Raw genomic sequence first — 27,114 nt, forward strand, 5'->3', positions numbered from 1 at the left:
ATTTTCTGTCTTCCTCATCTCTCCTTGCTTTTTTCCTGGTTCCTTTTCTTTCCTTTATCATGTGGTCCATTCTTTCCTCTGCCCATAGTGTGGGCCTTGTTCCCTTCCCGGGGATTCCCTCAATCTCTTTGCCATCTTCTGCATCATTTCAGCTCGGACTCTATTGTAGCTCATAATATAGTTATAATATTATATTATAATATAGTTATTATAATATATACCCAGGGCCACACAGAGTTATGCTCATTGTGCCCTGTATGAGCTCACTGGACAAAGAAGCAAGTGGGAGTGGAAATGTTGTCTACATTCCATACCAACCGTGCCCGCTCCCCCGTCTCATCTGTCCGTGTCTTCCTACCAGCCCTGAGTGGACCAATTTCTTGACTTCCCTCTTCCCTCTTCTGGGTAACAGTTTCCCTCCCCTTTCTTGGCATAGATCCGCACAACCCTGAGGAAGCTGGCTGTATCCCCTAAATGGACCAACTATGGCCTCCGCATCTTTGGCTACCTGCACCCCTTCACCGATGGTGAGGCCAGCCCCAAAGTCCTGCCCTTCTGCTTCCTGCTCCAGAGTTCTTTAGGGGACCCAGAGAGCATAAGCCTGTAGCTGAGAAATCAGTTTGCACTAGGACCCTGTTAGTATATCATGAGGAGAGGGGAAATTGAGTCAGAGTGAGGGCTCATCCAGCCCCCACTGCCACCCCCAGGCTACTCCTACACTCCCTGACTTAAAGAATCTGGAACTAGTTCGTCTCTCTCTAGTCTTCCCATCTTCACAGTGTCTCCCAGGATGGAGAAACCCTCCAGTACACAGGGGAAGCCGTGCACCAAGCCCCTGAGAGCACCATTGCTATGTAACACAGGCCCTCAGCCCTCCCGCGCATGTCCTGCTTGCTCTTACCTGGACTCTCCCTCCTCCCCCTGCCCAGGGACAATCCAGTTTGCCATTGCTGCAGATGACAACGCGGAATTCTGGCTGAGCCATGACGACCAGGTCTCAGGCCTTCAGCTGCTGGCTAGTGTGGGCAAGGTAGGGTCAGCTCAGCCCAGGAGTTCCCGTCCCAGGTGCCAGGCATTGAAGGGGCCCCGGCCTCCATCAGTCGACTCTCATTACCAGTAGTATCTCTGGTGTGATGGCCAGGGAAGGAGGTGGGAACAGGAAGCATCCTCCCTCTCTCTTCCTCCCACTTCCAAAGGGATAAACAGAGGTGTGGGGAGGAGAGAGTCAGTCCGAGGTTGGAAAAAGACCCCAGGGAGATTCATGTCTGGGCCAGGCCTGGGCCACATACATCGTCTGCGTCCGATCGTCCTCAGCGCAGTGCTAAGGACTCACCCCGAGGGGATGATGTGCCGAGCCCTTCTAACGCGCAGAGGTGCTTCTTGCATGGGTCACTCAGTCACTCCCATAACTCCTTGTTTTCTCTCCCCATCGCTGTCATCCTCTTCCTTCCTCTCTTCTTTCTCTTTCAATTTTTCCTACTCATTGTTCCCCTGTTTGTTCACTCACCTTCCATCCTTCGTATTTCCTCTTCCTCCTTCCTTCACGCTCTCTCTCCCCCACACTTCTAGACTGGAAAAGAGTGGACTGCCCCTGGAGAGTTTGGGAAATTTCGGAGTCAAATTTCCAAGCCAGTGAGGTGAGTAGGGAGTGTCATGACAGTCTCATGAGCAGCAAAGAAACCCCATTCTTGCTCAAATGCTGAGGCCAAATCCAAGTCGAAGAGCCCAGGGTGTCCCCTCCACTCTCCAGCCTTCTTTATTCCAGAAGCTCAGTGTGCTGGGCACCCATGTGTTCTGGTAAATGAAGTCTTTGACTTAGAAACCACTGGGCTCATCCTTCCCATGGAGGGCTGTGACTTAATGAAGGTCGCACAGCTACTGAGTGACACTCAGGAAAGCAAAATTGATGTCCTTTCTCCCGGTCTTTGCCCAGTCCTCCATCTCCGAAAATGTCCACACTGTACAGCCTGGACACCGGCTGCTCTGCCCGTGCTGTAGAAAGTTCCTAGTCATAGTGATGCTTTGGTAGACTGGAGGGAAATAAGCCTTTCCCAGTGAAAAGTGACCGAAATTGCTGTCATGCTGGAAGGGAGGGCATTTAGCTCAAGTTCAGAGCGCCACCTGGTGGCTGGCACACGCAGGCAAGAGCATGCATTGGCTTGATGGTAATAATATTGACGTTGGTCATAAGATGGTCCATAAGATGGTCATAAGAGGGCTTGCTATGTGCCATCCTCTGCGGTGTAATTCAGCATAGTAGCTAATGACACAGACTGAAGCCTGGGTCCAAATCCCAACTCTACCACATATTATCTTGATGACTTTGGGCAAATTACCCAAGATTTCTGTGCCTCAGTGTTCTCATCTTCAAGCAAGGATTAAGTGACTTCATGTATACAAAGCACTTAGAACAGTGCCTAGCACATAGTAATGACGCTGCAAGGGTTCATTATTAATATTTCATTTGATTCTCTCAAGTGTCCTGTGAAGTAAGTACAATTATCATCGTTGTCTTCCAGAAGAGAAAACTCAGGTCACTCTGTTAGTAGGTGGTAGAGTGGGGATGGTGGTTACAGGACAACCACCCAGGTGGTTACAGGGCAAGATCCTGGGATTCTAAGATGCAGGAGAAAGGACAGGGGGAGTTTATGAGTGAGTGGGGTGAGGTGGGAGCAGGTGGGTCCTGCGGAAAAGTGGGACCGGATGACCACGGGCCGGAGAAGGTAGCCTCCTGTTTGCTGTCTCCCTCACAGCCTGTCAGCGTCCCGCAGGTACTACTTTGAGGTGCTGCACAAGCAGAACGACGAGGGCACCGACCATGTGGAAGTTGTGGTGAGTGCCCCCTGTTCCTGCATTCCCAGCTCAGCTCTAAGCCAGTCCCCTTCCCTGGTTCCTTGACCCTTTTTCAAAATCCAGCTACCTCCAGCCTTCCACGTCCACCCTCTCTCCCCTTCCAGTGGCGACGGAATGACCCTGGAGCCAAGTTCACCATCATTGACTCCCCTTCTCTGTCCCTCTTCACAAGTGAGTAGACTCTGCCCCTAGCCTGAGACGGAGGCGAGGTGGTGCCCACCTCGGGGCTCAGTCCACCTGGGGAATTGGGTGAGGGGAGGCGTGGGGGTGGAGGCTACAGCTCAAGGTGCTTGGAGCAGGGGTGTGCTCAAGGTGCTTGGAGCACTAAAGGGACCCTAAAGGTCAGAAGTCCTTAACGCTCAGGATCAGGGATCTCTTTGACAACCTGATGGAAGCTGTTTGAGTCCTAGTCTCAGAAAAATGCCCTTGTGCCCTTGTGCACCCACACACAATATTTTGTGTACAGTTTCAGGGGAATCCAGAGACCCTGAGGCTCACCCCAGATGAAAACCTCTGAATGAGGCGTCTCACTTCACAGACAGCCATGGCCAGAGGAGGGGAAATTTCCCCATCTGGCTTTAAATTTGCAGTAAATGAACTCTTCCATTGTACTATGCATTGCTCATGATTTTCTTAGCAAGACTGCTATCCAGATGTCCCATTGAGAAGTTGCCACCTGGCAGGTGGGGCCATGTGGGTGCAGGTAGAGCAAACAGGGCTAGAACCCCAAGGGAGCAAGGGAAGGCAAGTGCTGGGAGGGCACTGGGAAGGCGGTGGGAAGTGTGTGTATGAAAAGGAAGGCACGATGGAGAGAGGAGGGACGGTCTGGCTTCACAGGAGAGGGTGGCAGTGTGGAATGGGCACGGTGGGTGGGAGGAAGTTGCTGGTGACCAAAGCAAGAAGCCACAAGGTCAGGGTAGAAGGGGCAGGTTGTGAGCTTCTGGGATGGTGCGAGAGGAGGAAGGAAGAATTGGATCCATAGATTCAATGTGAACCGAGAAGAAAGAGACACATAGCAAAGTTCAGGTAAGAAACCAGTAAGACAGACCAGAGGTACCTAGCCTTGGGTGTAGGAGAGCTGTATCTGCAGCTGAAAGCAATTGAGCCCAGAAGGCAGAGGGCCAAGACAGGCACCCAGCCCCCAGGGCTGGTTCTAAAAGCGGGGATAGATAAGTGGACTTGAAGATGAGAATACCAAATGGGGATGAGGAGCAGGTCTGCTGTGAACGCCAGGGGGGGCCCTCCCCGTGGTAGGCCTTGCTGATTTGTCTGAGAGGCTGTTACCTCGAGGCTGAGACTAGACTGCTTGGGTTCAAAGTCCACTTTGCCACTTATCCGTTGTGTGATCCTAGGCAAATGACTTAGAGTCCTTTGCCAAAGGTTTTTGTTTGTAAAATAGGAGCAATAGTAGAACATAAGTCATATGGTGGTTATGAAGATTAAATGGGTTATTTGTAAGATGCTTGGAACAGTACCTGGCTTATTATTTAGTAAGTGCCATATATGTGTTTGTTCCATAAATTAAACATAAAGAGAAATATCCAGCAGATAACAGTAAAACATTTTTTTTTTCCAAGTCAAGTCCTTTCAATCTTAGTTGTGGAGGGTGCCATTCAGCTTCAAGTTGTTGTCCTTTCAGTCTTAGTTGTAGAGGGCGCAGCTCAGCTCCAGGTCCAGTTGCTGTTTTCTAGTTGCAGGGGGCACAGCCCACCATCCCTTGAGGGACTCGAGGAATCGAACTGGCAACCGTGTGGTTGAGAGCCCGTGCTCCAACCAACTGAGCCATCCGGGAGGCAGCTCAGCTCAAGGTGCCATGTTCAATCTTAGTTGCAGGGGGCAGAGCCCACCATCCCTTGCGGGATTCAAGGAGTTGAACTGGTAACATTGTGATTGAGAGCCCACTGGCCCATGTGGGAATCGAACCGGCAGCCTTCAGAGTTAGGAGCGTGGAGCTCCAACCGCCTGAGCCACCGGGCCGGCCCCAGTAAAACATTTTGAGGAAGACGTGTATTTTTTCAAATTCACACAAACATTGTGGTGTGTTAGTCATGGGGCCCGTGGAGGGGGTCAAAGGGAGACAAAGAGCTGAAAGCACAAGTTATGGGGGCGCAGAACGAGAGAGAAGAGGGCCAAGCACACCCTGGGCTGTCCCCAGGGGAGTACAGAAGCCTCGCCTGAGCCTCTTCCGGGGCCCTCAAGGAGGCAGGGCCTGGGTCCTGGGCTGGGTTTGCTCCAGGGCTCACAACTGCCGTCTGTTCTTTCCTCCCTGGCCCAGATGAGACGCTCTTAAGGATGGATGAGGTGGGCCACATCCCACAGACAGCAGCCAGCCATGCAGGCTCCCCAGACTCTGTTCCCAGAGATGAGCAGCCCCCTGCCGACATGCTGCGGCCTGACCCTCGAGACACCCTCTATCGAGGTGAGGCCTCAGCTGCACACTTGTCACCCAGCCTGGGTGTGGTACACTGCCAGGTCCGTGGTGCGGGTGCGGCAGACTCAGGAGACCTGTCAGTTCTACTGCAGTATCCCCCAAATCAGAGCAGTGTTTTATTCCTTGTGGTGTAAAATGTAACATGCGTACAGAAAAGTATAAAAATATATATGTACAATTTTACAGTACATGAATCATTACAGAACAAACGAGTGTAACTATCACCCAGGTCTAGAACCAGAACCAGAACCCAGGAGTCAGTTGCCCGTGCATCCCTTTGCAATCACAAATACCATAGTTTCTTATTGGATTCCAGCTCTTGTCATCAGTGAGAAAAATATGTGCCAACTAAGGTGTTAGAATCTTAAACTCTTAGGAGTGTTTACGTTTTAAAAGATGACAAAATCATGTCCCGTGCCCCCTGCCCCCCAGGCCTCGAAAGAGATTCAGTTGTTGTACCTCACCAGAGTGAAGCTTTGTGGACTCTTGGGAGTCCCTAAACCTTCACTGAGGCTAACCCTGCACGGCGATCCCAGTGCCATACCGTGCTTTGAACTAGGGACTGTTCTGAGTCCTCTGCCACCAAGGTCCTCCATAAATGCCCCCGCCACGGAATGGTGGTGCCAGCCTAGTCTGACAGCTTCAGCCGATGGCCACGGGCTGAGCACGGCTGCCACGAGTGAATACAAAAAGGTGCCTGCTCAGGGCAGAGGCCTTCAGCCCTCACCCTCAGCCAGCAGCCTCGTGGCTCTCACCCAGCCCCAGCTTCAGGCTCGCACCCCCACCCTCATCCCTCTTCCCTTACTGTCCTCAGTGCCTCTGATCCCCAAGTCTCATCTCCGCCACGTGCTGCCTGACTGTCCCTACAAACCCAGCTATCTGGTGGATGGGCTCCCACTGCAGCGCTACCAGGGCCTCCGGTTTGTAAGTCGGGGGCCCGGGCAGTGGGGGGCCGGGGTGAGAGGAGGCTTGCTGCCTATGGCTGCGCTGAGGAGATGCCAAGCCTGACACTCCTCCGCATGCCACATACCAGTGGACAAGATGGCCTCACGGATCCCTGGGCTGGGAGAACTAGCATCCCAAGTTGCCTCTGGTCCAGGTGGACCGCCCGGCAAAGCCCGAGAATGGAGTTGTGCCTTAGGGAGCCCCCACACACCAGCTCTGCCGCAGTAATGTGAGGTGGCTGGCCCGAGGCTTCCTGAGTTCTGCTCCGTGGGCCACACAGCCCTGTCCTGCCTGGGTCAATCTGAGCAGCCAGTCAGCCAGCAGTATTTACTAAGCTCATAGACAAGGCACTGGGGACAATGAACTATGGAGGGGAACTACAGAGCATCTGCAGCCCATGTGGAAACTGCAGAGGCAGAGTGAACACTGTATGTGTAGAGATGATTAGAGAGAGTGCTGGAGGCAGGAAGAGAGGGGCCGGGAGTCAGAGGACGGGTGGGGTATCACTGAGGAAGTTTGGGTGGTGAGTGGGTTGAGCTATGTGTAAGGGGGTGCAAAAAGCAGTGTAGTGAGTAACAAAAGGGGTTGTTTCAGGGCTGTGAGAGGATGCAGGTAAAGGTTTAGAGGTGTCAGGAGAGGATAAGATGGCAGGAGGAGGAGGGAAGGGTCTTGGCTGCAGCTGGGTAGAATTAGCTGGGATGAGAGATCAGCAGTTACGTTAGATCCAGAGAGCCCGGGAGAAGCGCTCTAAAGAGTGGAATGGAATCCCGGTCTGTGCAAGCATGTGTTTCATTCAGAGCTCACAGCAACCCTCCTCTCCCCACCAAAGGCAGGAGCCCTGTAAGATCGCGGCTAGGGCAGGCTCAAGCCTGGTTGGCTGCTTTCTTACCAAGATCCCACCCTCTTTCTCCTGCTGCTCCTTTCTCTGCCTCCAGGTTCATCTGTCCTTTGTTTACCCCAATGACTACACGCGCCTGAGCCACATGGAAATCCATAACAAGTGCTTCTACCAGGAAAACACATTCTACCAGGACAGGTGAGCGACACTGATGGGCCAAGAAGATGGCCTGACGAGTGACTCCTCAGGAGCCAGGAGGGCTGCCTGGACTAGAGGGGCAGCACGTGCGCTTCCTGGGCCCTTACCACTCTCACGGACCCACACACACTGTCACCCAGCCTCCGTCCTGCGTTCTGATGCAGGGCCTGACTTCAGACTGCTGCCGGGACCCCTGGCAGAGCCTTACGCTTTGCCTTCAGGGCACCGGGTGCCAGTTTGCCTCTCCCTTCCTCCTGCAGGTTCAGCTTTCAGGATTATATCAAGATAGACCCGCCCGAGAAGCAGGGGCCGGAGCAGCCAGGTACAGACTGAGAGCTCAGGCTTTGGGGGCAGGGTGGGAGGGGTGATCCTGGTCTGTGTCTAGGGGAGTTCAGACCGTGCCAGCCCTGCCCCTGAGGAGCTTAAAAGTCCAAAGCACACAGCCCCTGCTCCCACACCCGAGGGCGTAGAGCAGTACGCCTCTCTTTTCCATATCAAGGCGCATGTGGAACATGACTATTCCTAACAGCTGGCTGGGTCAGCTGGAGGAGATTCCGGGCCCTGCAGAAGAAGACGGGCTGCTCGAGGGCGTGCTGTCCCATGCGGGTCCTTTGAGAGGTTCTGCAGAAAAGCACTGTCTCTCTGTGTGTGGCCTTTCTTCCTGAGGCATTAGGGCCTGGCTGGGGCCCTTGGGTGGGTTCCTGCATGTGGCCAGGCACCTGCAAGGCGCTTTGTATACTTTGTGTCACTCCATCTTCACAAAACCCTGTGGAAGATGGATTATTCTCCTCTTTATGTGGATGAAGAAACTGGGGTTTAGAGGTTGAGTGACTTGCCCCAGGTCACACAGTAAGTGGCAGAAGCCGATGCTATCCCTGTCTGAAACCCCTTGGAGTGTCACACATATAATCATCAGCTGTCTTGTATATCTTATTGGGGAAAAGTTGAAAGCTGACAAGAAACTGTTGTTATTAACGATAGGTTTTGAGGACAGCCTTCTAGAAGAGTCCCAGTATGGAGAGGCGGCTGAGACCCCGGCCTCCAATGACCGGAATGCCAGGACGCCAGAGGGAAAACAAGTGCTTACCTCCACCCCTGGGCAGGATGTCACCGACTACCGCCTGCGAAGCCTACGCAAACTGCTGGCTCAGCCCCGGGAGGGGCTGCTGGCCCCCTTTTCCAAGCAGAACTCCGCGGCGCCCTTCCCATTGAGAACCAGCAACGTTCCAGTCCAGCAATCAGAGAAGAGGGAACGAAAACCCAGCCCTGAGCCCAGCCGAGATCCACCTCATGCTGACAAGTGGCCCCCTGGGCACCTGGTGGGGAACCTGCCTCCAGTTCAGAGGCCCAGGCCCACGGGTGACAGTGCCAGGAAGACTGTAGGGCAGTCCCAGTGGCTGAATCAAGTCGAGTCCTACATTGCAGAGCAGAGGAGGGTTGACAGGATGGAGCCCCTGGCCCCAAGGAGGGAGTGGCGTGGGGAGGAGGGGGTGGTGGCAGCTGCAGGCCAGGAGGGACAATTGGAGGGGGAGGAAGAGGGCGAGGAAGAGGAGGAGGAAGACGATGTGAGTGAGGTGTTCGAATACGTGCCCATGTTTGACCCAGTGGTAAACTGGGACCAGACCTTCAGTGCCCGGAACCTCGACTTCCAAGCCCTGAGGACTGACTGGATTGATCTGAACTGTAACACGTCTGGCAACCTGCTGCTTCCAGAGCAGGAGGCTCTCGAGGTCACGCGGGTCTTCTTGAAGAAGCTCAACCAGAGGAGCCGGGGGTAAGGTAAAGGGCTCTCCTGGGGTCGGGGCTGAGGCATGTGGAAGCTGGCTGGCCTGGGGGCAGGGACCTGGGGGCTGGTTCCTGGGAAGGACAAGGTCCTGGGGCCCCTGCCCCTGGAGGTGACCTGGACCAGTCAGGTCTTTGTCCCACCATGAGGCAAGGTTCTGAAAGGCCCAAGAGGAAGGTGTGGCAAATGTGGCCCTCTGTCTCAGGGACGGAGCGAGTAAAGAGACAGATCAGGCAAAACTGAGGCTAAAAGAGACAAGTTAAGACCCCAGATGTGGGCTACAAAAAGGGCTGTGGCACAAGATGTGTCCTTATCCTTTGTTGTTTCATTCATTCGACCAATCAACATTTTTTTCAACTGAGGTAAAATTCACGTACCGTGTAATTTACCATTTTGGAGTATACAATTTAATAGTTTCAAGTATATTCATAAAGTTGTGCAACCCTGACCACTGTCTGATTCCAGCACATTTTCCTCACTTTTAAAAGAATCCCTGTTCTGGAATCCCTGCAGCTGCAGGCCAGGAAGGGCGCGTGGAGGGAGAGGGACAGGGGGAGGATGTGTGAGGTGGTTCCTTCCCATCCCTCCCTTCTCCCAGGCCCTAGCGATGACTACTCTGCTCTCTCACTACAGCTTTACCTGTTCTAGACGTTCCATGTCAATGGAAGTATATGTGGCCTTTTGTGCCTGGCTTGTTTCACTTAGCAAAATGTTTTCAGGGCTCATGTTGTAGAATGTACTGCGTCCTTCAGCCCTTCGTATGGCTGCATAATATTTCATTGTGTGGACATACGTGTGTATCCGATCATCAGTTGATTGACATTTGGTTTGTTTCTGCTCTCTGGCTATTATGAATACGATGCTGCTATGAACATTCAGGTGCAAGTTTCTGTGTGAACATGTTTTCAGTTCTCTTGGGTATACACCTAGGAGTGGAATTGCTGGGTCATTGCACCGTTTTATGTTCTCATCAGCAGTGTATGAACGTTCCAATTTCTCTACGTCCTTGTCAACACTTGTTTTCAATTTTTTTCTTTTAAATAGCCATCCTAACGGGTATGAAATGGCATCGCATTGTGGTTTTGATTTGCATTTCCCTAGTGACTAATGATGTTGAGCCAACCAATCAATATTTTTCTAATAATCCATTGTTTATTATGCACTATTGATTGAACAGAACATTTTACTAACGAGGGTCAACTTCTGAAGGGAGTTCATTTACCTTATATAGGATCTCAGAGGTATAAAAGAGTTTAGAGATCATCCCAGCTCAACAGGTGCATTTTTAAAGATGGAGACAGTGAACACTGGAGAGGTTAAGCGTCTTGCATTCACGTCTTAGCCAATGACAAAGCTGGAACGAAAACCAGGGTCCTTTGACAACCTGCCTTGCAGGCTTCTACCTCACCATGCTACCCCCACGGCGGGGAAGGAGTTGCTCAACCCCCCCGCCCCTTTTCTGCCGCAGGAAATACCAGCTACGGCGCATCGTGAATGTGGAGAAGCGTCAGGACCAGCTACGTGGGGGTCGCTACCTCCTGGAACTTGAGCTGCTGGAGCAAGGCCAGCAATTGGTGCGGCTCTCCGAGTATGTGTCTGCGCGAGGCTGGCAGGGCATTGAACCGGCTGATGGGGAAGAGGCCGCGGCCCGGAACCTGCAGGGCCTGGTTTGGAGCCCACACAACCGCCGAAGACGTGTCCTGAACGTCCGGGCCCCAGAGCCCAGGCTGTGCTGGCCCCAGGGCTTCTCCTGGACTCACCGAGCCGTGGTCCACTTCATCGTGCCTGGTGAGCCTCCCACCAAGCCTGGCACTGGCAGTGGAGCAGGGGTCCTAGTAGGAATCATGAGCACCCAGGTGTCTGCTCACTGATTCCGTCTCACAGGACCTTGTGAGAAGGGCCACATTACCATCGAGGAACCAGAGAAAAGTCTCTAAGTTTGCATGGCTAGTAAGTGCTGGAGCCGGGAATAAATACTGCCTTAAGGCCAGTCGCTCATTTTTAGGGTACAGGTTTCAGGGTTGGATGTAATCATCCACTGGGGTTGTGTTGGGGTTTAAAACCGATCTGGGGAAAATACAACAGAGGGTACTTGATAGAGTGCGTTAGCTGGTTTTTATAATGAGAAAGGGGTCCTGTAATGGAGAGGAGTATAACAGTGGGGTAGGACAGGAAATTAAGGATGATCATAAGACAGACAGATCCCGGGGTTGTAGTGTTAGAGCATGGTGGGGCTGCTAGGAGAGGGCGGATGACGAGCCCCAGCCCAAGGCCTTCTCGTGGGGCACCGCCTGGCAGGCTGTGCAAATGTGGAGGGCCCCGTCCCTGGTGAGCTCCGCTGCCTTCCGTCCCCGTACTGCATTGCTAAGTTTCCTGTAGTTGCATTACCCCCAAGCAGAGGTGTGATGGGACTCCTGACTCAGGCAGGACCAGAAGTGGAGAGGCCCTGCTTTGTGTTACCTCTGCCTCTTTCTCTCTGGCGGTCCCACTTGGGTAGTGAAGAACCAGGCACGCTGGGTACAGCAGTTCATCAGAGACATGGAGACGCTGTTCCAGGTCACCGGCGACCCACACTTCAACATCATCATCACTGACTACAGCAGTGATGACATGGACGTCGAGATGGCCCTGAAAAGGTCCAAGCTGAGGAGGTGAGGAGCTTCTCTGGCTGGCGTGCAGCCGGAACCCCTTCTTGCAAAAGTCCCGGGACTGCTGGGTCCAGGGCAGAGCCAGAAGTCTGATCCAGCTTTCCAGGGTCCCAGTTTCTGGCTTTCTCCCATAATCCCATCCCATCATCTCTAGTATCTGCCTGCTGACTTCCTCCAGGGGACCGTCACAGCCAGCCCTAAGCTCAGCCACTCTCTTTGCTCTCCCGCAGCTACCAGTACATGAAGCTCAGTGGGAACTTTGAGCGCTCAGCTGGACTTCAGGCTGGAATAGACCTGGTGAAGGTAAATGCACTGGGAGGGGTTTGGGACGTGGGATGGAGGCCCGGTTAAGAGGTAGAGACACAGTGGGGTGTGTACGGCGGTCAGCTCCTCAGGGAGGAAGAAGTGAGGGTACGTGGGGTGGCGGGGCATCCCCTCCGTGCTACCAGGGCCACTGCCAGGGTGGGACTAAACAAAGACAGTGGGGAATTTGCCCAGAGTCCTTGGAGTCCGTGGGGGTCGCGGGAGGAGGCAGAACTCACTCTCGGATTGTAAGGACCGTGCTCGGAGGCCCAGTACTGTTACCCAGCGGTTTGTTCTGTGGAAGTCTGTCATTCAAATGGGAAAGAGCCACAGATTGTCCTCGAGAGTGGCCTGGCCTCCTGGCCCCGCTCTGGAGGGTTTGCTAACCTTCCCACGTGTGTCCCCAGGACCCACACAGCATCGTCTTCCTCTGTGACCTCCACATCCACTTCCCAGCCGGAATCATCGATACCATCCGGAAGCACTGTGTGGAGGGCAAGATGGCCTTTGCCCCCATGGTGATGAGGCTGCATTGCGGGGCCACCCCCCAGTGGCCTGAGGGTGAGCCCTGCCCTGGGCTGGGGAGGGGCCTTGGCTCTTAACCCCAGAGCTGGAAACAGTCCTGTCTGCAATGGCAGTGGCCCTCTCCCCACTCTGGCCTCCCGCTCCTCTGGACAGTCGCGAGAAGTACCCGCGGGCTTGCGCCGCCATCACAGGAGCAGCGACAGCACCGCCGGCCCCTTCTGCCCCGCCTCCATTCATTCATGAGCATGTACTGTGTGCTGGACAATGCCCTGTGAGGACACACAGATGGGGAGACAGGCTCCCTGCCACTGGAAAGGGAGAAGGTCAAGGACAGCGGCACTCGGCTGTGCCTTCAGGGGCTAGGGCTATCAGAGCCCTTGGTCACTCCCTGGTAGGACTGTTGCTTTCAATGAACCCTAAGCTTTAGCTCAGGGGACTTCCCTCCACAAACAGGCAAGGACGTGGTCAGATGAGACACCCCAGGCACCCCATCCTCTGTCTTTCAGAAAGGCTCTAGGAGCGCAGCCTGGATGCCTTCTTTGTATTCCTTCCTCCTGCCCTGGCTCACCTCACCCGGAGCTTCTTGTCTGTCCACAGGCTACTGGGAGGTGAACGGATTTGGGCTGCTTGGCATCTACAAGTCAGACCTGGACAGGATCGGGGGCATGAACACCAAGGAGTTCCGAGACCGCTGGGGCGGGGAAGACTGGGAGCTGCTGGACAGGTGACTGGGAAAGGAGGGCGTCTGAGAGAGCTGCTGAAATTCCATCCATCAGGCAGTCTGGGGAGGGAAGCGGCTGGAGCAGCCCAGGCCGATACCCCCCACCCCCCGCCCCCAGGTAAAGAGCAAGGCACTCGCAGGAAGCTCCACCGCTTACTGGGGTCCAATTACTTCCCTCGCTGAGCCTCCGTTTCTACGTCAATCAGACTGTAGGATACCGCCTCTGTCTGTGTCACATGGCTGGCGTGGAAAGTGCTTGGTACATGTTGGGAAAAGCGCAAACTTGATCTGTACAAACGTAAATGGTCGTGTTCTCAGCAGCAAGCAGGGTGAGGAAGCACATGGCAGCATTCCCCCAGGTCGGCTCACCCCCCCGCAGCTGCCTAGGGGAGCAGGCTGAAGTTGTGGGGTGGACGACCGGGGTAGGCAAAGGGCCAGGAAAGACTTTGGAGCCAGCAAAAGAGACTGTGTGGACCATTAAAGGGCAGCAAGCTATCCAGGAGGTTCTGGGTCCCTGGAAGCCTGGGGAGAAGGGAGTTTCAGGCAGGAGGAAAAAGTCACTGGTAGGAAAAGCCTCAGAGAAGGAGAGGGAGAACACAGGGCAAGCTGTTGGGCTTGGCAAGTGGTCAGGGAGAGAGTGCTGGAGCAGGGAATGGTGGGCCAGTTTGTGGGGGATTGCGTGACACGGGGTGAGGAAGCTGACACTGTGTTAGTGTGGGTTCCTTTCAAGCAATTGGCTGCCAAGAGAAGGGGGGAGGGAAAGAGGATGACACCTTGAGAGTTGAGCTTAAGGGCCAGGGACGAAGGAGGGGAGGACAGAAATTCAAAACAGAAAGAGTTTAATTGCTGGAACAGTACCCAGGGGTGGTGCACAGGGCAGGGTCAGGAGTGCGGGGCAGCGGGGACCTTGACAAGGAAGAGAGACAGGGCAGACCCAACCACCAATCATGGGCTGGCGATTCATATCCATCCCCTCACCTCTGTGAGGTAGGTGTGATTCTATCTATTTTCCAGATGAGAAAACTGAGTCTCGAGAATTAATAAATTACTCCAAATTTCACAAGTAGTAAGTGTCAGAGGCTTAAAAACTGGATCTGTTTATGTTTTTCCCCTAGAGGGAAGAAAGGAAAGGAAGATGATCATATGAAGAGAATGTAAGGTGCAAAGAAAGGAGGTTGAGGGAGCTTAGATGAGGTAACCCAGCTCTTATAAAGCCAGATCCAAGCAGATCCCAAAGTGGACAGACAAAGCCTGGGCTGGTGTCACCTCCATCCGTGATCTTCCTGCCATGCTGGGAAGATGCAGCCCTCCAGTACAGTTCTCAACCCTCCTGCCTCCTCTGAGGCCCACATAGAAAGAAACTGCTCCAATTTCCAATAACTTCTACCCTGCCCGAAGTACAGGCCTCTCTGTGAGAGGGACTCTCAGTGGGCTGTGCATATGCATCTAGAAAGGGGCTGGGGAGGGCTGGGGACAAGGTCTGCTCCAGGCCTCTGCCTCCATCAAACTCTGTGACGTGTCTGCTGCAGGCTGAGTTCCAGGTACTGGGCTGCCCTGTGTTCACCACCTCCAGTCCTTACCACCATCCTCCAGGGTATATATGGGCATATATAGAGGGTGCCAAAAAAACATATACACATTTCAAGAGAGGGAAAAACTATTAAAATTGTAATACTCAATATATACCTGTACCAAAAGATGAATACAAGTCACGTTTGACTTCTGCAATGACAAGAGGTGCTCAAAGTGGTTACCATCCTCCTCCAGACACTTCTGATCACGGTGAACTACTACTGCTTGACCATCTCTTAAAATGTGTATCCTTTTTTTTGGCACCCCCAGTATATATCATTATTACCCTCTTTCTAGAGATCAGCCAACTGAGGCTCTGAGAGATGACATGACGTACGCGGTATGGAGCTGGGATGCAAACCCAGGCTGTCTGGCTCTAAAGCCCACACTCTGCCCTACACCCTGCCCCCTGCCCTGTGGGGGGCAAACAGAGACAGACAGGGGCAGGGTCTGACGAGATGTGGAAGGGCGGCTTCCTCGGGGGCTGGGGCCTCTTCCCAGTTGTCTCCTGTGCTTCTGTTTCTCATCTTGTCCCTCTCCCACTCAGGATCCTCCAAGCAGGCCTGGAAGTGGAACGTCTCTCCCTCAGGAATTTCTTCCATCACTTCCATTCCAAGCGAGGCATGTGGAACCGCCGCCAGATGAAGATGCCGTGATCCTGAGGGTGGCCCGCTGGACCAACCACTTCCTGCCCCCGACTTGCGGCTGCTCCTCCAGCTCCCTGCTCACTGCTGGGGGAGGTGAGGGGAGGGGAGCAGAAGCCATGGCCGAGGCCTCAGAGCTAACACCCCCACTGCGCCGGGAGCTGTCCCTTCACATTGAGACAGCTACCAAGGCCCCTCTCTCCATCCTCTGGGCCTCCAGAGCGAGGCCTTTGGGAAGGGGGGCCCGGAGCAGCCACTGCTCACAGGTGACTGAGCTAGAACAGCTCCTGGCAAGGGCGGCATAGTTCGGTCAAGGAGGGGAAGACGTGCTTGAAACGCCATCTGATCCATCCTAAACCGAGAGGGGCATGCCGGCGCCCACCCAGGGCTCCTTGCAGGAGCAGTGACCAAGAACTGGGAAGTCTTCTATTGGACATATTTTATTGGGGTTTTTATTTTTTTTTTCATCACAAAACCCAAACTGTAACTGTCCAGACCCAGCATTGACTGTGAGGGGGATGGAGTCATGCATTTAGGAAGTGTCCCCACTTGCGTACCTCAGACCCACTCCTGTGTAGAGGCGTGTCCCTCGGTCCTTGACCCGGCAGCTGATTTATAAACAGAGGAGCTGGCCCCAAGTGGAGCAGCTCTCTGCTCTGCCCCAGGCTCATGCCTTCTAGAGACACATGCCTCTCCCAGGTAGCCACTGAACAGCTGGCCACCGATTAGGGCATTAGCCTCCAGGCGGCGCTAACTTCAGACCCAGCAGAAGCACAGAACTGGCATCATCTTCCTGGTGCCACAACAGGCTTGGGAGATGGGGAAACGGTGGGTGGCAGGCTCGTGCCTCGACTGGTGTTTGGCATATGGGCCGTGTGGAACAGTTAAGGTGAAGGAGGGAGGGAAGACAAGTCCTTTCCCTCAGCCCGCCTGTGAGCTCAGGCCTGGCAGAGGAAGACCTTGTGGGTGGAAGTAATCCATCGACTTAGACCAGAGGGGTGGGGGTCCAGCAGGAGGGGATTAAAAGGGAAGTGGAAAGCTTGAGTCCTCGCAGCCCAGCTCCCCTGCACTTGCCCTCCTGCAGGGAGAGCTCCAGACGCAGCCTTGAGTGGAAGAGGAAGGGGTGTGAGTGAAACGGGGACCAGGGAAGGAAGTGGTAGGGGGATGGGTTTAAGAAGGTAAGGTCAGTGCTCTGAGATCTCTTCCCCAAGTGAAAGGGAGCAGGGCCCAGGAGGAACCGAAAAGCGAAGTTGGTTCAGGGAAAATAGCCCTTGGCCTTGGTAGTCTGGCCACCCTTTACATCACCCGACGATCGCGCTCTTAATCTTGCACTAATAGTCCCAGGTGCCTAGGAGACTGGGGATTTTTCTGCTGCTGCTGCGGCCTCTGCCGCTGCCGTTGACTTCCCCAACTCACCAATGGTGCACTGGATGCTGGGTCCTGAACTCCAGTGTCTGTTTAGGGAGGCAAGCGCAGGGCTTCCTGCTGTGAGGGAGGGTTGTGAGGGGTGCAGCAGGGCCCAGGAGGTCAGCCAGCTGGCCCAAGCTCCCTGGGTGCCAGCCCAAGGCACAGCAGTTGGAGCTGCAGGGCCCTGGTGAGCCCTGCCTTCACAAAGACCATGAACTTGCTATAGGGGGAAAGTGGAGCCTGCCGAGCACCCTCGAGTTGGAAGAGGATCCTCGGCTCCCTCTTAAGAAATCAGGAAGGACAAAGACTTTCCAATGAATAAGTTGTGGCTTATGGACACCATACCTGCCCCTGGGCTGTGGCTTTTGAGGGCCCCTGCTCAGGCTTCCCGCCTTTGGGAAAGGACTGTAGGGAGCAGGCAAGAGCTGCATTTGGCCAGCTTTTCTTGGTGCAAAGTCTCTTTCTGGGGCCACGCTCATCCTTGGGCATTCACCACGAGGCTTGAGCCAGCCCAAACAGCCTCCGGCTTCATTTCTGATAAAAGAGCCAGCCCAGGCCCACCCTGCCCACCACCCCCTCTGCCCCCGGCCAGTGCCTTGTGGTTGATGTTTGTTACCTCCACACCATCTGCCTTAAGAGGGAGGACCTGGCAAGGGTCCCTACTCTGTAGGGAAATGTCTAGGGTGGGGGGAGGGAGGGAGTGGGATGGTGGGCGGGAAAGGGTTAAATACAGCATCTTCTTAGAAAACAGAATGGCTCTTGTGTTTTCCTGTTGCCCATCATGGTGGGAGAGGGTTGGGATGAGGGCTGTCTGGCCTCTGATGGACGAGCCAAGGACCCTTCCACACCACCTTTCACCCTTTAGTTTGGTGCCTGCTGTCGGGGGACATCCTTCTCAGCTGTGGTTTATTCAAGAAGGGGCCACGTTGTTCCTGTATGAGGAGCCCACAATCTGATAGACCAGGCATTTTCTGTTTAGCAGGTTAATGGAGATTTCAGGTGGTTTCAGTGGAGAAAGGTGGTAGACATCCTGGGTGAATTAGACTAGGTAGAGGGCCAGAATGGTTTTGGTGAACAGTGGAGAGGAGCCGAGGTGTGGCTTATTCTAAAATAGACAATCTGAAAATCCTCTGTTTGAGCTGCAAGTACAAAACAACCTTCCTAGTTATGTTTGGCCTGGGCAAAGAACAAAATTAGTTTGTAGTCCTTAAACACATGCCTAAGAGAAGGTGCTAATATGGAAGCCAGCATAGGTTTATAGTAGGTTCTCAGAAAGGATTGTGCACACATGCACCAATCTAGAATTGACTAATCTGCCATTCATGTAGCACATGGTAGTTAGCCCAAAGCACGTGGGGCCAGGAAAGTTGACTCAGCAGGACCCAGAGGAGAGGGAGGGATTTAAAAGCCTTTTCTCTCTCCAGGCTGGGATTTACTTCTTTGAGTCCTTTCTAGGACTCAGATGCAACTACAGACAAAGATTGACTCTCAGTAGATTTGCAGAAATCTTTATAGAAATCATTCCATTTTACAGAAATGGAAAACAGGCCTGGAGCAGAGGGGGTGGGGGTGGGGTAAAGGAAGGGAATGGGGTAGTCAGAACCAGAGTCCTTAAGCTGGGTGGACTCGGCCTTACATAGACACACTTCAGGTGCAGGAGAAGCTACCAGAAGGAAAGGTTGGCACTACCCCAGGGTGAGCTCAGGACTCCAGGCCAAGATGGAATTCACTAGACTGGTAGAGCATCCCATCTTCATGCAGGTGCTGTGGGTAGGAAGCAGGCATCTACACTGCCCTTCCAGGAGCTCTCCGAGGGGCTGTGGAAAGGGCCCATCAGCCTGGCAGATCAGGGAGGAAAGAGGCTGAAGCAGCTCCAGATCATGTACCTGTCAGGGAGCGGAGAAGAGGGTGAGGACAGGGCTCTGACTCGAATGTACACGACACTCTTGGCCGTCTTCTCAAAATGCAGGTGCCGACTCAGTACAGCTAGATGGGGCCTGAGATTCTGCATCTCCAGCAAGTTTCCACGTGCTTTTGTTGTTGCTGGTTCATGGACCACAGTTTGAGTAGGAAGGACTGCTGGACAATGCCAAGGAGAAATCCTGTCCCTCCATCTTTCCTCTTGCTGTGGGGCAGAGCTAACCACTAACCACATTGCCTCCCCTCAATCTCAGGCTGTGGAAAAACTGAAGGAGGCCTTTCTGAGTCCCCACCCACACTCTTCTCCAAGATTCCTTCGCTGCCCCAGATCTACCCTCCCCCTTTGCTTGGCAAGGATTTCTCTCTTACCCCAAACCCCCAGAGATGGGAGAAGGGCCACCTGGGGACCCTTTGGACCTGGGGCCTCCTATCCATCCTCACCTGGGTTCAAAGCTGAGTTCAGAGAGGATTCCTTGAGGTCCTGGCAGCCAGGAACCCTGTCTTATGTGCCCCGAAGGCTGTAATGAAGACATTGATGACAACGGTGATGAAGACCAAGGTGGTGGCAGCATTGTTGAGCTGGTTTAGTCGCCACTGCTTTTCTACCTCATTGAGGTTCAGCCGTGCTGTGGAGAAGTGGGGAGTGAGAGGTAAGGGTCAAGGTGGGGGCCACCGCATGGAACCGCCCTCACAATATCCACTAGAGTTCAGAGAATCTGTGCGGCACCTCAGCGATCCATGCGGCAGAAGTCAAGGGAAGTGGTGGTCACTGCGCTAGATACACTTTCCCTCACTGACCAGTGTGTGTGGCATCACGTGGTGCTAACAGACTCGGGATTTGAGCACGTAACTAGGTCTTCTAGGAGGGGTATGTGTGCTCCTGCAGAAAGCCGTAGGAACAATGTCACAGGTTACTGAGGACTCATTCAGCAGGTCTTACGGAGGGGCCACTTATGGGACACCAACAGGTAGGCCAGGGCTATTGTGGCCACCGTGTAGGCGTCACCTGGGCATTGCTGGCTGCGGAGGGCTAACACCGAGTTAGTGCGTGGTGGAGCAGTTGGTGTGTGCACGTGCAGGCCAGCACAGGGACACGCTTGGGGGCACCAAAGCCAGCTGCAGGCCTGGGCTCACCAATGACCACCAGGAGGATTCCAATGACGACCTGCAGGAGCAGAGAGATGCTGATGAGCGTGACAAGGGTGGCGTAGTACTGCGAGGACGGCCCCTGCTCCAGCACCGCTTTCAGCCGCATGGCGTTGGACATGAAGAGAGCCACGTCCAGCATGCTCTCGGCCACGCTCTTCTTGGTGGCATAATGGTTCAGGTTGATGGGCTGACTCCTCCTGGGGTTGGGGTTCGCAGGCTGTGAAGGAGAAAGCACAGGCTTATCTGGGAGGCTCTAGAAGGGAAGCAGTTGAGGGAGTTTTTAAAGCTCTCCCGTCACCAGGTGGGAAACCGAGGGCAGGTAAAACCCGTCTCCGTTTTGGCCTGAAAAAGACCTGCAGTGATGTTATGCTGTGATTTACACGTCACAGGGTCATCCTTCCCTCACACCTGCACACATCCACCTGAAGAAAGGGGGGTAGATTCTAAGCTGTACCTTCCTCGTTTTGTTTGCTATTTCGCCTGGGCCTGGCCTGGCCTTGGGCCTCTCCACTTTCCTCTGAGAGGAAAGCATTTCAGGAGACAGTAGCAGGAGCGCTCAGGGTGCACAGCTTAGCAACTGGATCATGAGCTCAGGTTACATCACACTGAGCCTCTCAGGCAGGAACACTGGTGCCTCAGCCGAGCTCAGGCACACTTGGGGGCCGTCAAACAGGCCAAAGTCAGAACACACACGTATACGCACAGCAATGCATACAAGTTTAAAGCTCTTAATTTGTTTTTTTATTTTCTGGCTAGAATTTATTGACATATAATTTACATTTGATTTGATTTTGAAATATAAAATAAAGCAGGGTGTGGGGAAGAAGTAGCAGGTGCCATGTCTGGCTGCAAGTTTGCAAGAAGCCCCTGAAGAAACCCAAGAAGTGGCCAAGGAGATGGAGGAGGAAGATGAGGCATTCAAGCAGAAGCAAAAGGAGGAGCAGAAGAAACTTGAGGAACTAAAAGGGAAGGCCTCAGGGCAGGGCCCCTGGCCACAGGTGGAATTAAGGAACCTGGCACAAAATGAGCTGTTCCTTGTATCTGGGGCTATTCCATTCCTGTTTTAACATCTGGATTCCTGCCGTACATCTGTTGTCACCTATAGCTAGAATGAAGTGTTGTCTTGGAGCCTGTTGTACATTTAAGAATAAACTTTTGTAAAAATAATAATGATGATGATAATCGTCCAAAAAGAAATATAAAACAAAGCTCTTATTCTCAAGAAGTCACTAACGCCAAAAGATGGAGTCACAATGCAGGGTATATATGGTTTGGCTCTCCGGGTTGGGCCAAGAAATTCAGACTGGGCGCTGCAGGCAATCTGTAGTTACTAGTGAGCACTTGGGCCCATTTTAGGGAGAGTAATTTAGGAGTGGTGCTTGGGATGCATTGGTCCAGGAGAGCCCAGAAGCAGGGAGACCTGTCCAAAGGTTGTGGTATTGACTTAGGGTCAGGGTGACCAGAGTGATGGTGAGAACGGACAAGAAGGAAGGCCTTTGAGAACTGTTACTGCCTGCGATAGGGAGGCGACCTCAGCAGATGACCATAACGGGATGTGTGCTGAGTACATGGATGGATGGGTGGATAGGGCTCTGGTCTCAGAGGGTTCTGGATGCTGGGCTTGTTTGGGGCCAGCTGGCCTAGTTAGTGAGTGCCAGGGATGCCAAGGCCAATAACCCACAAAGACCCCAACGTGATAACCTGTGGTCCTAGCCATTTGGTAATGGCTCGTCCCAGGTTCAAAGGACATGTTAGGTGAGAGTCTATGGAGCAGCCCAGCTCTCTCCACAATTCAAAGTGCTTCTGCCCCGGCGGGAGCTGGCTTCCCTGATCCCACTTCCCCACTTGCTTGCCCACTTCTCCTCTCCCTATCCCACCCTTCAGTTTGCCCAGTAGCTATTGTACAAACTTTACACTTTCTCCTCCTTCCAAACTCAGCTGTCAGTTCAAGGTGTGATAATTTGTGAAGTTACTATAAAAACTTCAAGGGAGAGAAACTTTCCTCTGAAAATTTTCATATTTACAATGGACAAAACCTTAACTCCAAACCTTTAGTGGTGTGTTTTGAGCATAGACCAAATCGTGTGTGAGGGAATGGGTACTTGGAAGACACAGAGATGTCCCCAAGCCTCAACAGAAAATATTGCGATTTGTAAGTTTTTCTAGAGCTGACAGGCTTTTGTTGTTAAATTGATCTTAGAGCCTCATCTTTTCCTCTCTAATTTAGGATCTTCTTTTATTTTGATTTTTGCCAATTCAGGATTGCTTCATAACAGGATGCTTTTTCAGAGTCAGGTATGGTGGTGGCGGGAGCTCTGCAGCGCGCCCCTCCCCCCGACCCAAGCTCCGGAAGGCATCAGTTCTCCAGAATGTCCACATGGTGGCGCGCGGAGTCCAAAGAAGTGACTTGGGCCCGAGGGCTGCCCCGGTGGCACGATGGTATTGCTCCCCTGAGGAATCCACTGACAGGACAGGATTGGTATGAAACCTGGACCTCATGGAGGCCCATGACAGGGGAGCTGGTTCACAAGTCTAGATAGGCCAACCTAAAACCCACCAAATGTGTGTCAAATGAGAGTTCGAGGATAAACCAATACTGAGATAGTGCCAGGCCGGTGGGGGGAGGGACCCCTAGGACAGCAACCAGGGGGCGGGGCCTCCAGTACAACCTGCAGCATGAGGGATTGTGGTTAGAAGAGAGGACATTGTGAGATCCTGGAAGAAGTTTTGAAAGGGAGGGAAACGGTTTTCTTAATCCTTCTGGTGCAGCCCTGCCCTGAGGCAGAGCTAGCTGAAATGACTTGAGGGTCCTCCCTTATAGCCTGAAGATTCTACTGGATGAACCCCCAAGTCCCACAGGATGCCACCCTTTCCCCCCACAGTCCAGAGACTAGGAGCAACCCAAGAAGGGGACAGGAGAGGAAGGCAGGGGTGGCAGGTGGACTGGCAGCGTGGGCGGCCCTCTATGCTGCCTCCAGAAGCTGGCCCTTTAAGGCCGAGCCCAGGCAGGCCGGGAACAAAGGCCCGGGAATGTGGGCTGGGCAGGCATGTGGAGCCACCCAGCGTGAGTCATTTATATTTCACGGGACTGAGAATCACTGGCTCCAGACCCAGCCCCCTCCCTGGGCTGACAGGCAGCGCCTGGCCTGCGCTAGCCTGCGGGGCCCTCTCTACCAGAGCTTGCTGGGGGTGGGCTGGAGGCCTCCGCTTCCCTCAAACCCACCCGCCCTGCCCAAGCTCCTGGCCCCTTTCATCTGGTTCCTCAGAGCAGGGGTTGGGGGGCGGATCAAGACTCCTGGCTTTTGGGCCCAGGTCAGCCTCTGGGCTTGGCACTTTGGGCCTCAGTTTCCACATCTACAAAACAGGACGATAACCCCCTCTCAGGAGGGCTGGGGGCTATGGAGAGACTGAATGAGACTAGTTCCTCCTCAAAAGGAAAGACAGAACTCCAAGCTCTTCTCATTTGTACCCCAGCCTGAGATCTGTCTGTCAATGACCCTTTGTCTCTCAGTAGTTTATGTCTTGTTCCATCCCACCCCATCCAACCCGTCCACTTTTACTGGAGGACAGCAGGAGGCTGGACCAGAGACTCCAGCATCCCTATTTAAAATGCATACACCCCTGGGAAAGGCAACTCATTCAAATCCTGTCAACCAGGGACACAGAACTTTGATGGGGAATTTTGGTTGATAAGAAGTTGCAGCAGGGGTGGGTGTAGGGGAGACAGCGTTAGATCCAGAGTTCCGTTCTGGAGTGCAGTGGGGTTCTGGGCAAAAAGAGGGCATGGGTTTGGTGATGGGGGTAGGATGACGCAAGGGACGCAGCAGACCCCCTCCACCGGTCCCCCAGTTTGCCACACTCCTGGGCCTGCTCCAGCACCATCATTTCCCTCCCATCCCTCGCCCTTCCCCTGGGTTCCAGCTCAGACTTCCCTGGTTAACAGGCTCTCCTGCCAAGTCCCAGCCCCCCAGGCTGGTGAGGATTCCAACCCTTGAAGTCATGGATTGCTCCATTGTTCTGCCAGACAATTCTTTATCGCTTAATCCTTGTTGGCCTATATTTTTGTTTCTTAACAAAACTTGTTGGATAGGAAAAGAATGCCTCTTTCAACAGGAAGGTAAACAAATTTTTACATTGTTTATTGACATTATGGTCAACGGAGACCACAAGCTCCAAAAGGTCCTTCTGCAATTCTTGGAAACAAAATTTCAAAGGGGTAACCAGTCCTACCCTAAAGCCATGGAATCCACATCTCAGAGTGTTTAGGACCTGGAGCTGGTGGCCAACAGTGAGTGTCCTAGAGGTGCTGGAGGGAAGGAGCCAGCCTAGAGGGAGGGATTTATGGCAGCCGGAAGAACAGCACAGAAGTCACCCAGGACCCAGGTTCAAATCCTTGTTCTGCTACCAGCTACATCTGAGCAATCCTGGTCCCATCACGGCGCTCCTTTTCCTATCTATGAGATAAGGGGGTTGGAATAAGTGATTTCTTGGGTCCCTTCCAACAAACAGTGAGGTAGGATTGGGGAAGCCGCTTCCTCTGGGTGGAGAATTCTCAGGGGCTGAGGACATTTCCCTGAGCGAGGCAGAGGTCAGGCAGCTGTGGAGCCAGGCCCAGGGGCAGATCCAGTGAGTCACTTTGCCCCAGAGTAGGTGACCTTCCAATGAGTCATCTCTGTCAGCCCTTAGAAAAGCCATATGGCAGTCTCCATGTATACCAGTTTAAAACTCAAGGCTTCAGACAAAATAAACTGAGAGGGGCAGAGGCCTGTTGGCCCTCCTGTGGGTCTCAAAATTACTGACCATCCAGAAACGCCAGATCTCACCCGAAAAGGCGATGACGAGATCTTTGGAAGGTTGGCTCCCTGTAAAGGGAAAGGGCGGATCCCAGCGCAGGAAGAGTGATTTGTTCAAATGCATGAATTTGGGTGATCTACTATGCCAATTTGATTTTAATTAGGTGCCTGAGATCCCTACTATTCTTTCAGAATTAAATTTGAAAGTGTGCTTGGGTCTGTCATACTGTGCACACACACAGTAGGCTCTAGGCTCTCAGTACACTGGGGATGATAGTAGTTCCCACTTATGGAGTACATGTCTTGTGTCTGGCACAGGGTTAAATGCGGGACACGGGCCATCTTATCTAGTCCTCACAACCTGTGAAGTTGGGAGCGCATGATAACCACAGCTGAACAAGCAGAGGCTCAGAGAGCCTAAGGAACTTGTCAAGGTCGGTCACACAGCACAGTTTTGATCCCAATTCTCTATGTGCCAGAGCCTATAATTTTAACCCCTACTCTGTTACATCCCAGAAGTTGAAGACATATTCCCTGCCTCCAAGGAGCTTAGGGTCTAAAGATAAAAATCCAAAGATGAAAGAAGACAAATAGTCCCACAAGGGTACTTAAGTATTTACCCATGCAAAGAGGCAGTATAACACCTCTGCTGCAGTAGAACTCGCATCAGGTTTTCTTGAATTTGCACTGGGGCCGTGTCCTTGAGCCCCTGCACTGCTGTGGCAAAAATGTCACAAGACCCGTCAAAAGGCTTGGGTTCAAACTGGTAAGAGGTAAGCTGGGAGGATACAGTTGAGATAAGAGAGATTTTTATCTGTACCTTTTGAATTTTGAACCATGGGAATGTTTGAGCTATGCAAAACAAATAAATAAACACATGTGTACCCCCACAAAACCCAATGGTTAAAATAAAGAGATTAAAATAGAGCAGAATTTACGTCATCATACCCAGGCCTTAGCTTCTCTATCTGTGAAATGGGAATAATATCTGTCCTGCTTAGCACAAAGGGCTGTTTAAAAGATCAGTGAGGTAATGTGGGTGAATGTGTTTTGAAAACTGTCAAGTATTAAAACAAATAATGAGATGAGAGAGAACTCTTTCCCATTTGGGATTATACTCCCACCTGTGGGCCTAGAGCCATTTTAAATAATATGTTCTGGCTCAGGGTCTGTCCCAGCCCAAAATTTGAAGGCACCATTTGTCTTCTCAGGACCCCCATGGTCTTTGAAATGGCTCTCTCTACAAAGAAGGCACCCTCTCTTCTCCCCCCATGAGTCTCACCTTCAAGCTGCACAGGCCTCTCCCTCAGGGAGGACATTCTCAGACAAGCCCCCCTACACTGGGTCTCCACACTTTCTGCTGTGACTGGGCAGTGCAGAGCCTCCCAGCTAGCCTGCACTCACCTCCCTAGCCCGGTATCCTTTTCCTCCCCGCACTGGGGAGGGGGCAGAGAGCTCACCCCCATGAAGGCTCCGCCTGGGCCAGGCTCCCTGATGCTCAGCAACCCTGGGCCACACGTTCCCTAAACATACCTCACTCTTTACTCCAGGACTTAAGGCTTTTCTTCCCCGTGCTGCCTTCCCCTCCATCGCGCCCCACCCCCCCCACTCCCCTCTAGACCCTGAACCTGCCTACAGTCTGCAGGCCCTGTGCAAAGACTGCCTGGGTCTGTGCTGGCTTGGGCCTTTGTTTACACCTCTCCAGATGGCCCCTGTGTCTACTTTACTGCAGGGACTCCATCTTCCATATTCCTGGGTCCCCACAGAGCCTAGCTCAGAGACTTGCTACAGTCAGTGCACAGTAAATGACTGACATTTTTATTTGAAAGAGTTACTTAGAAGAGATTTTTTAAAAAAGGGCAAAAGAAATGGTCTTCAAGGGTGGCATTTCAGGCACAATGCTTTCTGAGTGACGGGATTCGGTTTTGGACAATCTTTGCCTTTAAAATGAAATCTCCTAGCCCAGGATTAGCCCTTTCTCCTCTGGTATCCTGCCTCAGGGAATAAATAACTCAAGCTGGAAGCTGCCACTGGTCTTCAGGTCAAAATCTGCAAAGGCCCAGACCCTTGGGGCCTCTGTCTGGGGCAAGCCCTGTGACTTCCAGTGTCAAGAGCAGTGGATCTCGCCCTCAAAAATCAACTGTCTTTAATTGTGTCTTTTGCGTGTTATTCCGGTAATAACACCCAACCGGCCTAGAAATCTCCTCGTCTTGCCGCGAAGCTCCAGCCTTTGCCCCAGGCTGCAAACCTGGACTTTGTAGCTGCAGCACTCACGGGGCACGTGGAAGAAGGTCTCCCGCAGGGAAAGTCTGCAGTGCCTCTGTCGTCCACCAGGGGGCCCCCCAGGAAACAGCTCAACGGGCCCTGGGGTGAGCTCACCTCGC

The 27,114-nt window shown here is 53.1% G+C and overlaps 2 protein-coding genes across 5 annotated transcripts in view; one reads left to right on the forward strand and one right to left on the reverse strand.

Annotated features, from left to right (window-relative positions):
- B4GALNT3 (beta-1,4-N-acetyl-galactosaminyltransferase 3) overlaps positions 1 to 17,607 on the forward strand; it is an 88,540-nt gene extending 70,933 nt beyond the window's left edge. The window contains exons 5-20 of one of the 3 annotated variants that reach the window (XM_033118309.1): positions 437 to 527; positions 930 to 1,030; positions 1,570 to 1,637; positions 2,754 to 2,832; positions 2,958 to 3,024; positions 5,129 to 5,272; positions 6,099 to 6,208; positions 7,165 to 7,265; positions 7,526 to 7,587; positions 8,247 to 9,039; positions 10,517 to 10,836; positions 11,546 to 11,699; positions 11,927 to 11,999; positions 12,407 to 12,560; positions 13,122 to 13,248; positions 15,365 to 17,607. In XM_033118309.1, coding sequence (XP_032974200.1) covers positions 437 to 527; positions 930 to 1,030; positions 1,570 to 1,637; positions 2,754 to 2,832; positions 2,958 to 3,024; positions 5,129 to 5,272; positions 6,099 to 6,208; positions 7,165 to 7,265; positions 7,526 to 7,587; positions 8,247 to 9,039; positions 10,517 to 10,836; positions 11,546 to 11,699; positions 11,927 to 11,999; positions 12,407 to 12,560; positions 13,122 to 13,248; positions 15,365 to 15,473 — 2,553 coding nt within the window. In that variant the 3' untranslated portion in view covers positions 15,474 to 17,607. Of the gene's footprint in view, positions 1 to 436; positions 528 to 929; positions 1,031 to 1,569; positions 1,638 to 2,753; positions 2,833 to 2,957; positions 3,025 to 5,128; positions 5,273 to 6,098; positions 6,209 to 7,164; positions 7,266 to 7,525; positions 7,588 to 8,246; positions 9,040 to 10,516; positions 10,837 to 11,527; positions 11,700 to 11,926; positions 12,000 to 12,406; positions 12,561 to 13,121; positions 13,249 to 15,364 lie in introns of all 3 variants that reach the window. The other 2 variants (XM_033118308.1, XM_033118311.1) reach the window with 2 other exon arrangements.
- Positions 17,608 to 18,421: 814 nt separating this feature from the next.
- The window catches only part of NINJ2 (ninjurin 2), an 82,718-nt gene continuing 74,025 nt past the window's right edge, over positions 18,422 to 27,114 (reverse strand). For both annotated transcript variants that reach the window (XM_033116259.1, XM_033116258.1), the window contains exons 2-4: positions 19,923 to 20,154; positions 19,230 to 19,414; positions 18,422 to 18,754 (exon numbers count right to left, since the gene is read on the reverse strand). In XM_033116259.1, coding sequence (XP_032972150.1) covers positions 19,248 to 19,414; positions 19,923 to 20,154 — 399 coding nt within the window. In that variant the 3' untranslated portion in view covers positions 18,422 to 18,754; positions 19,230 to 19,247. The remainder of the gene's footprint in view (positions 18,755 to 19,229; positions 19,415 to 19,922; positions 20,155 to 27,114) is intronic.

Source organism: Rhinolophus ferrumequinum, chromosome 10 (assembly GCF_004115265.2).
Source record: "Rhinolophus ferrumequinum isolate MPI-CBG mRhiFer1 chromosome 10, mRhiFer1_v1.p, whole genome shotgun sequence".
Classification (NCBI taxonomy): Eukaryota; Metazoa; Chordata; class Mammalia; order Chiroptera; family Rhinolophidae; genus Rhinolophus; species Rhinolophus ferrumequinum.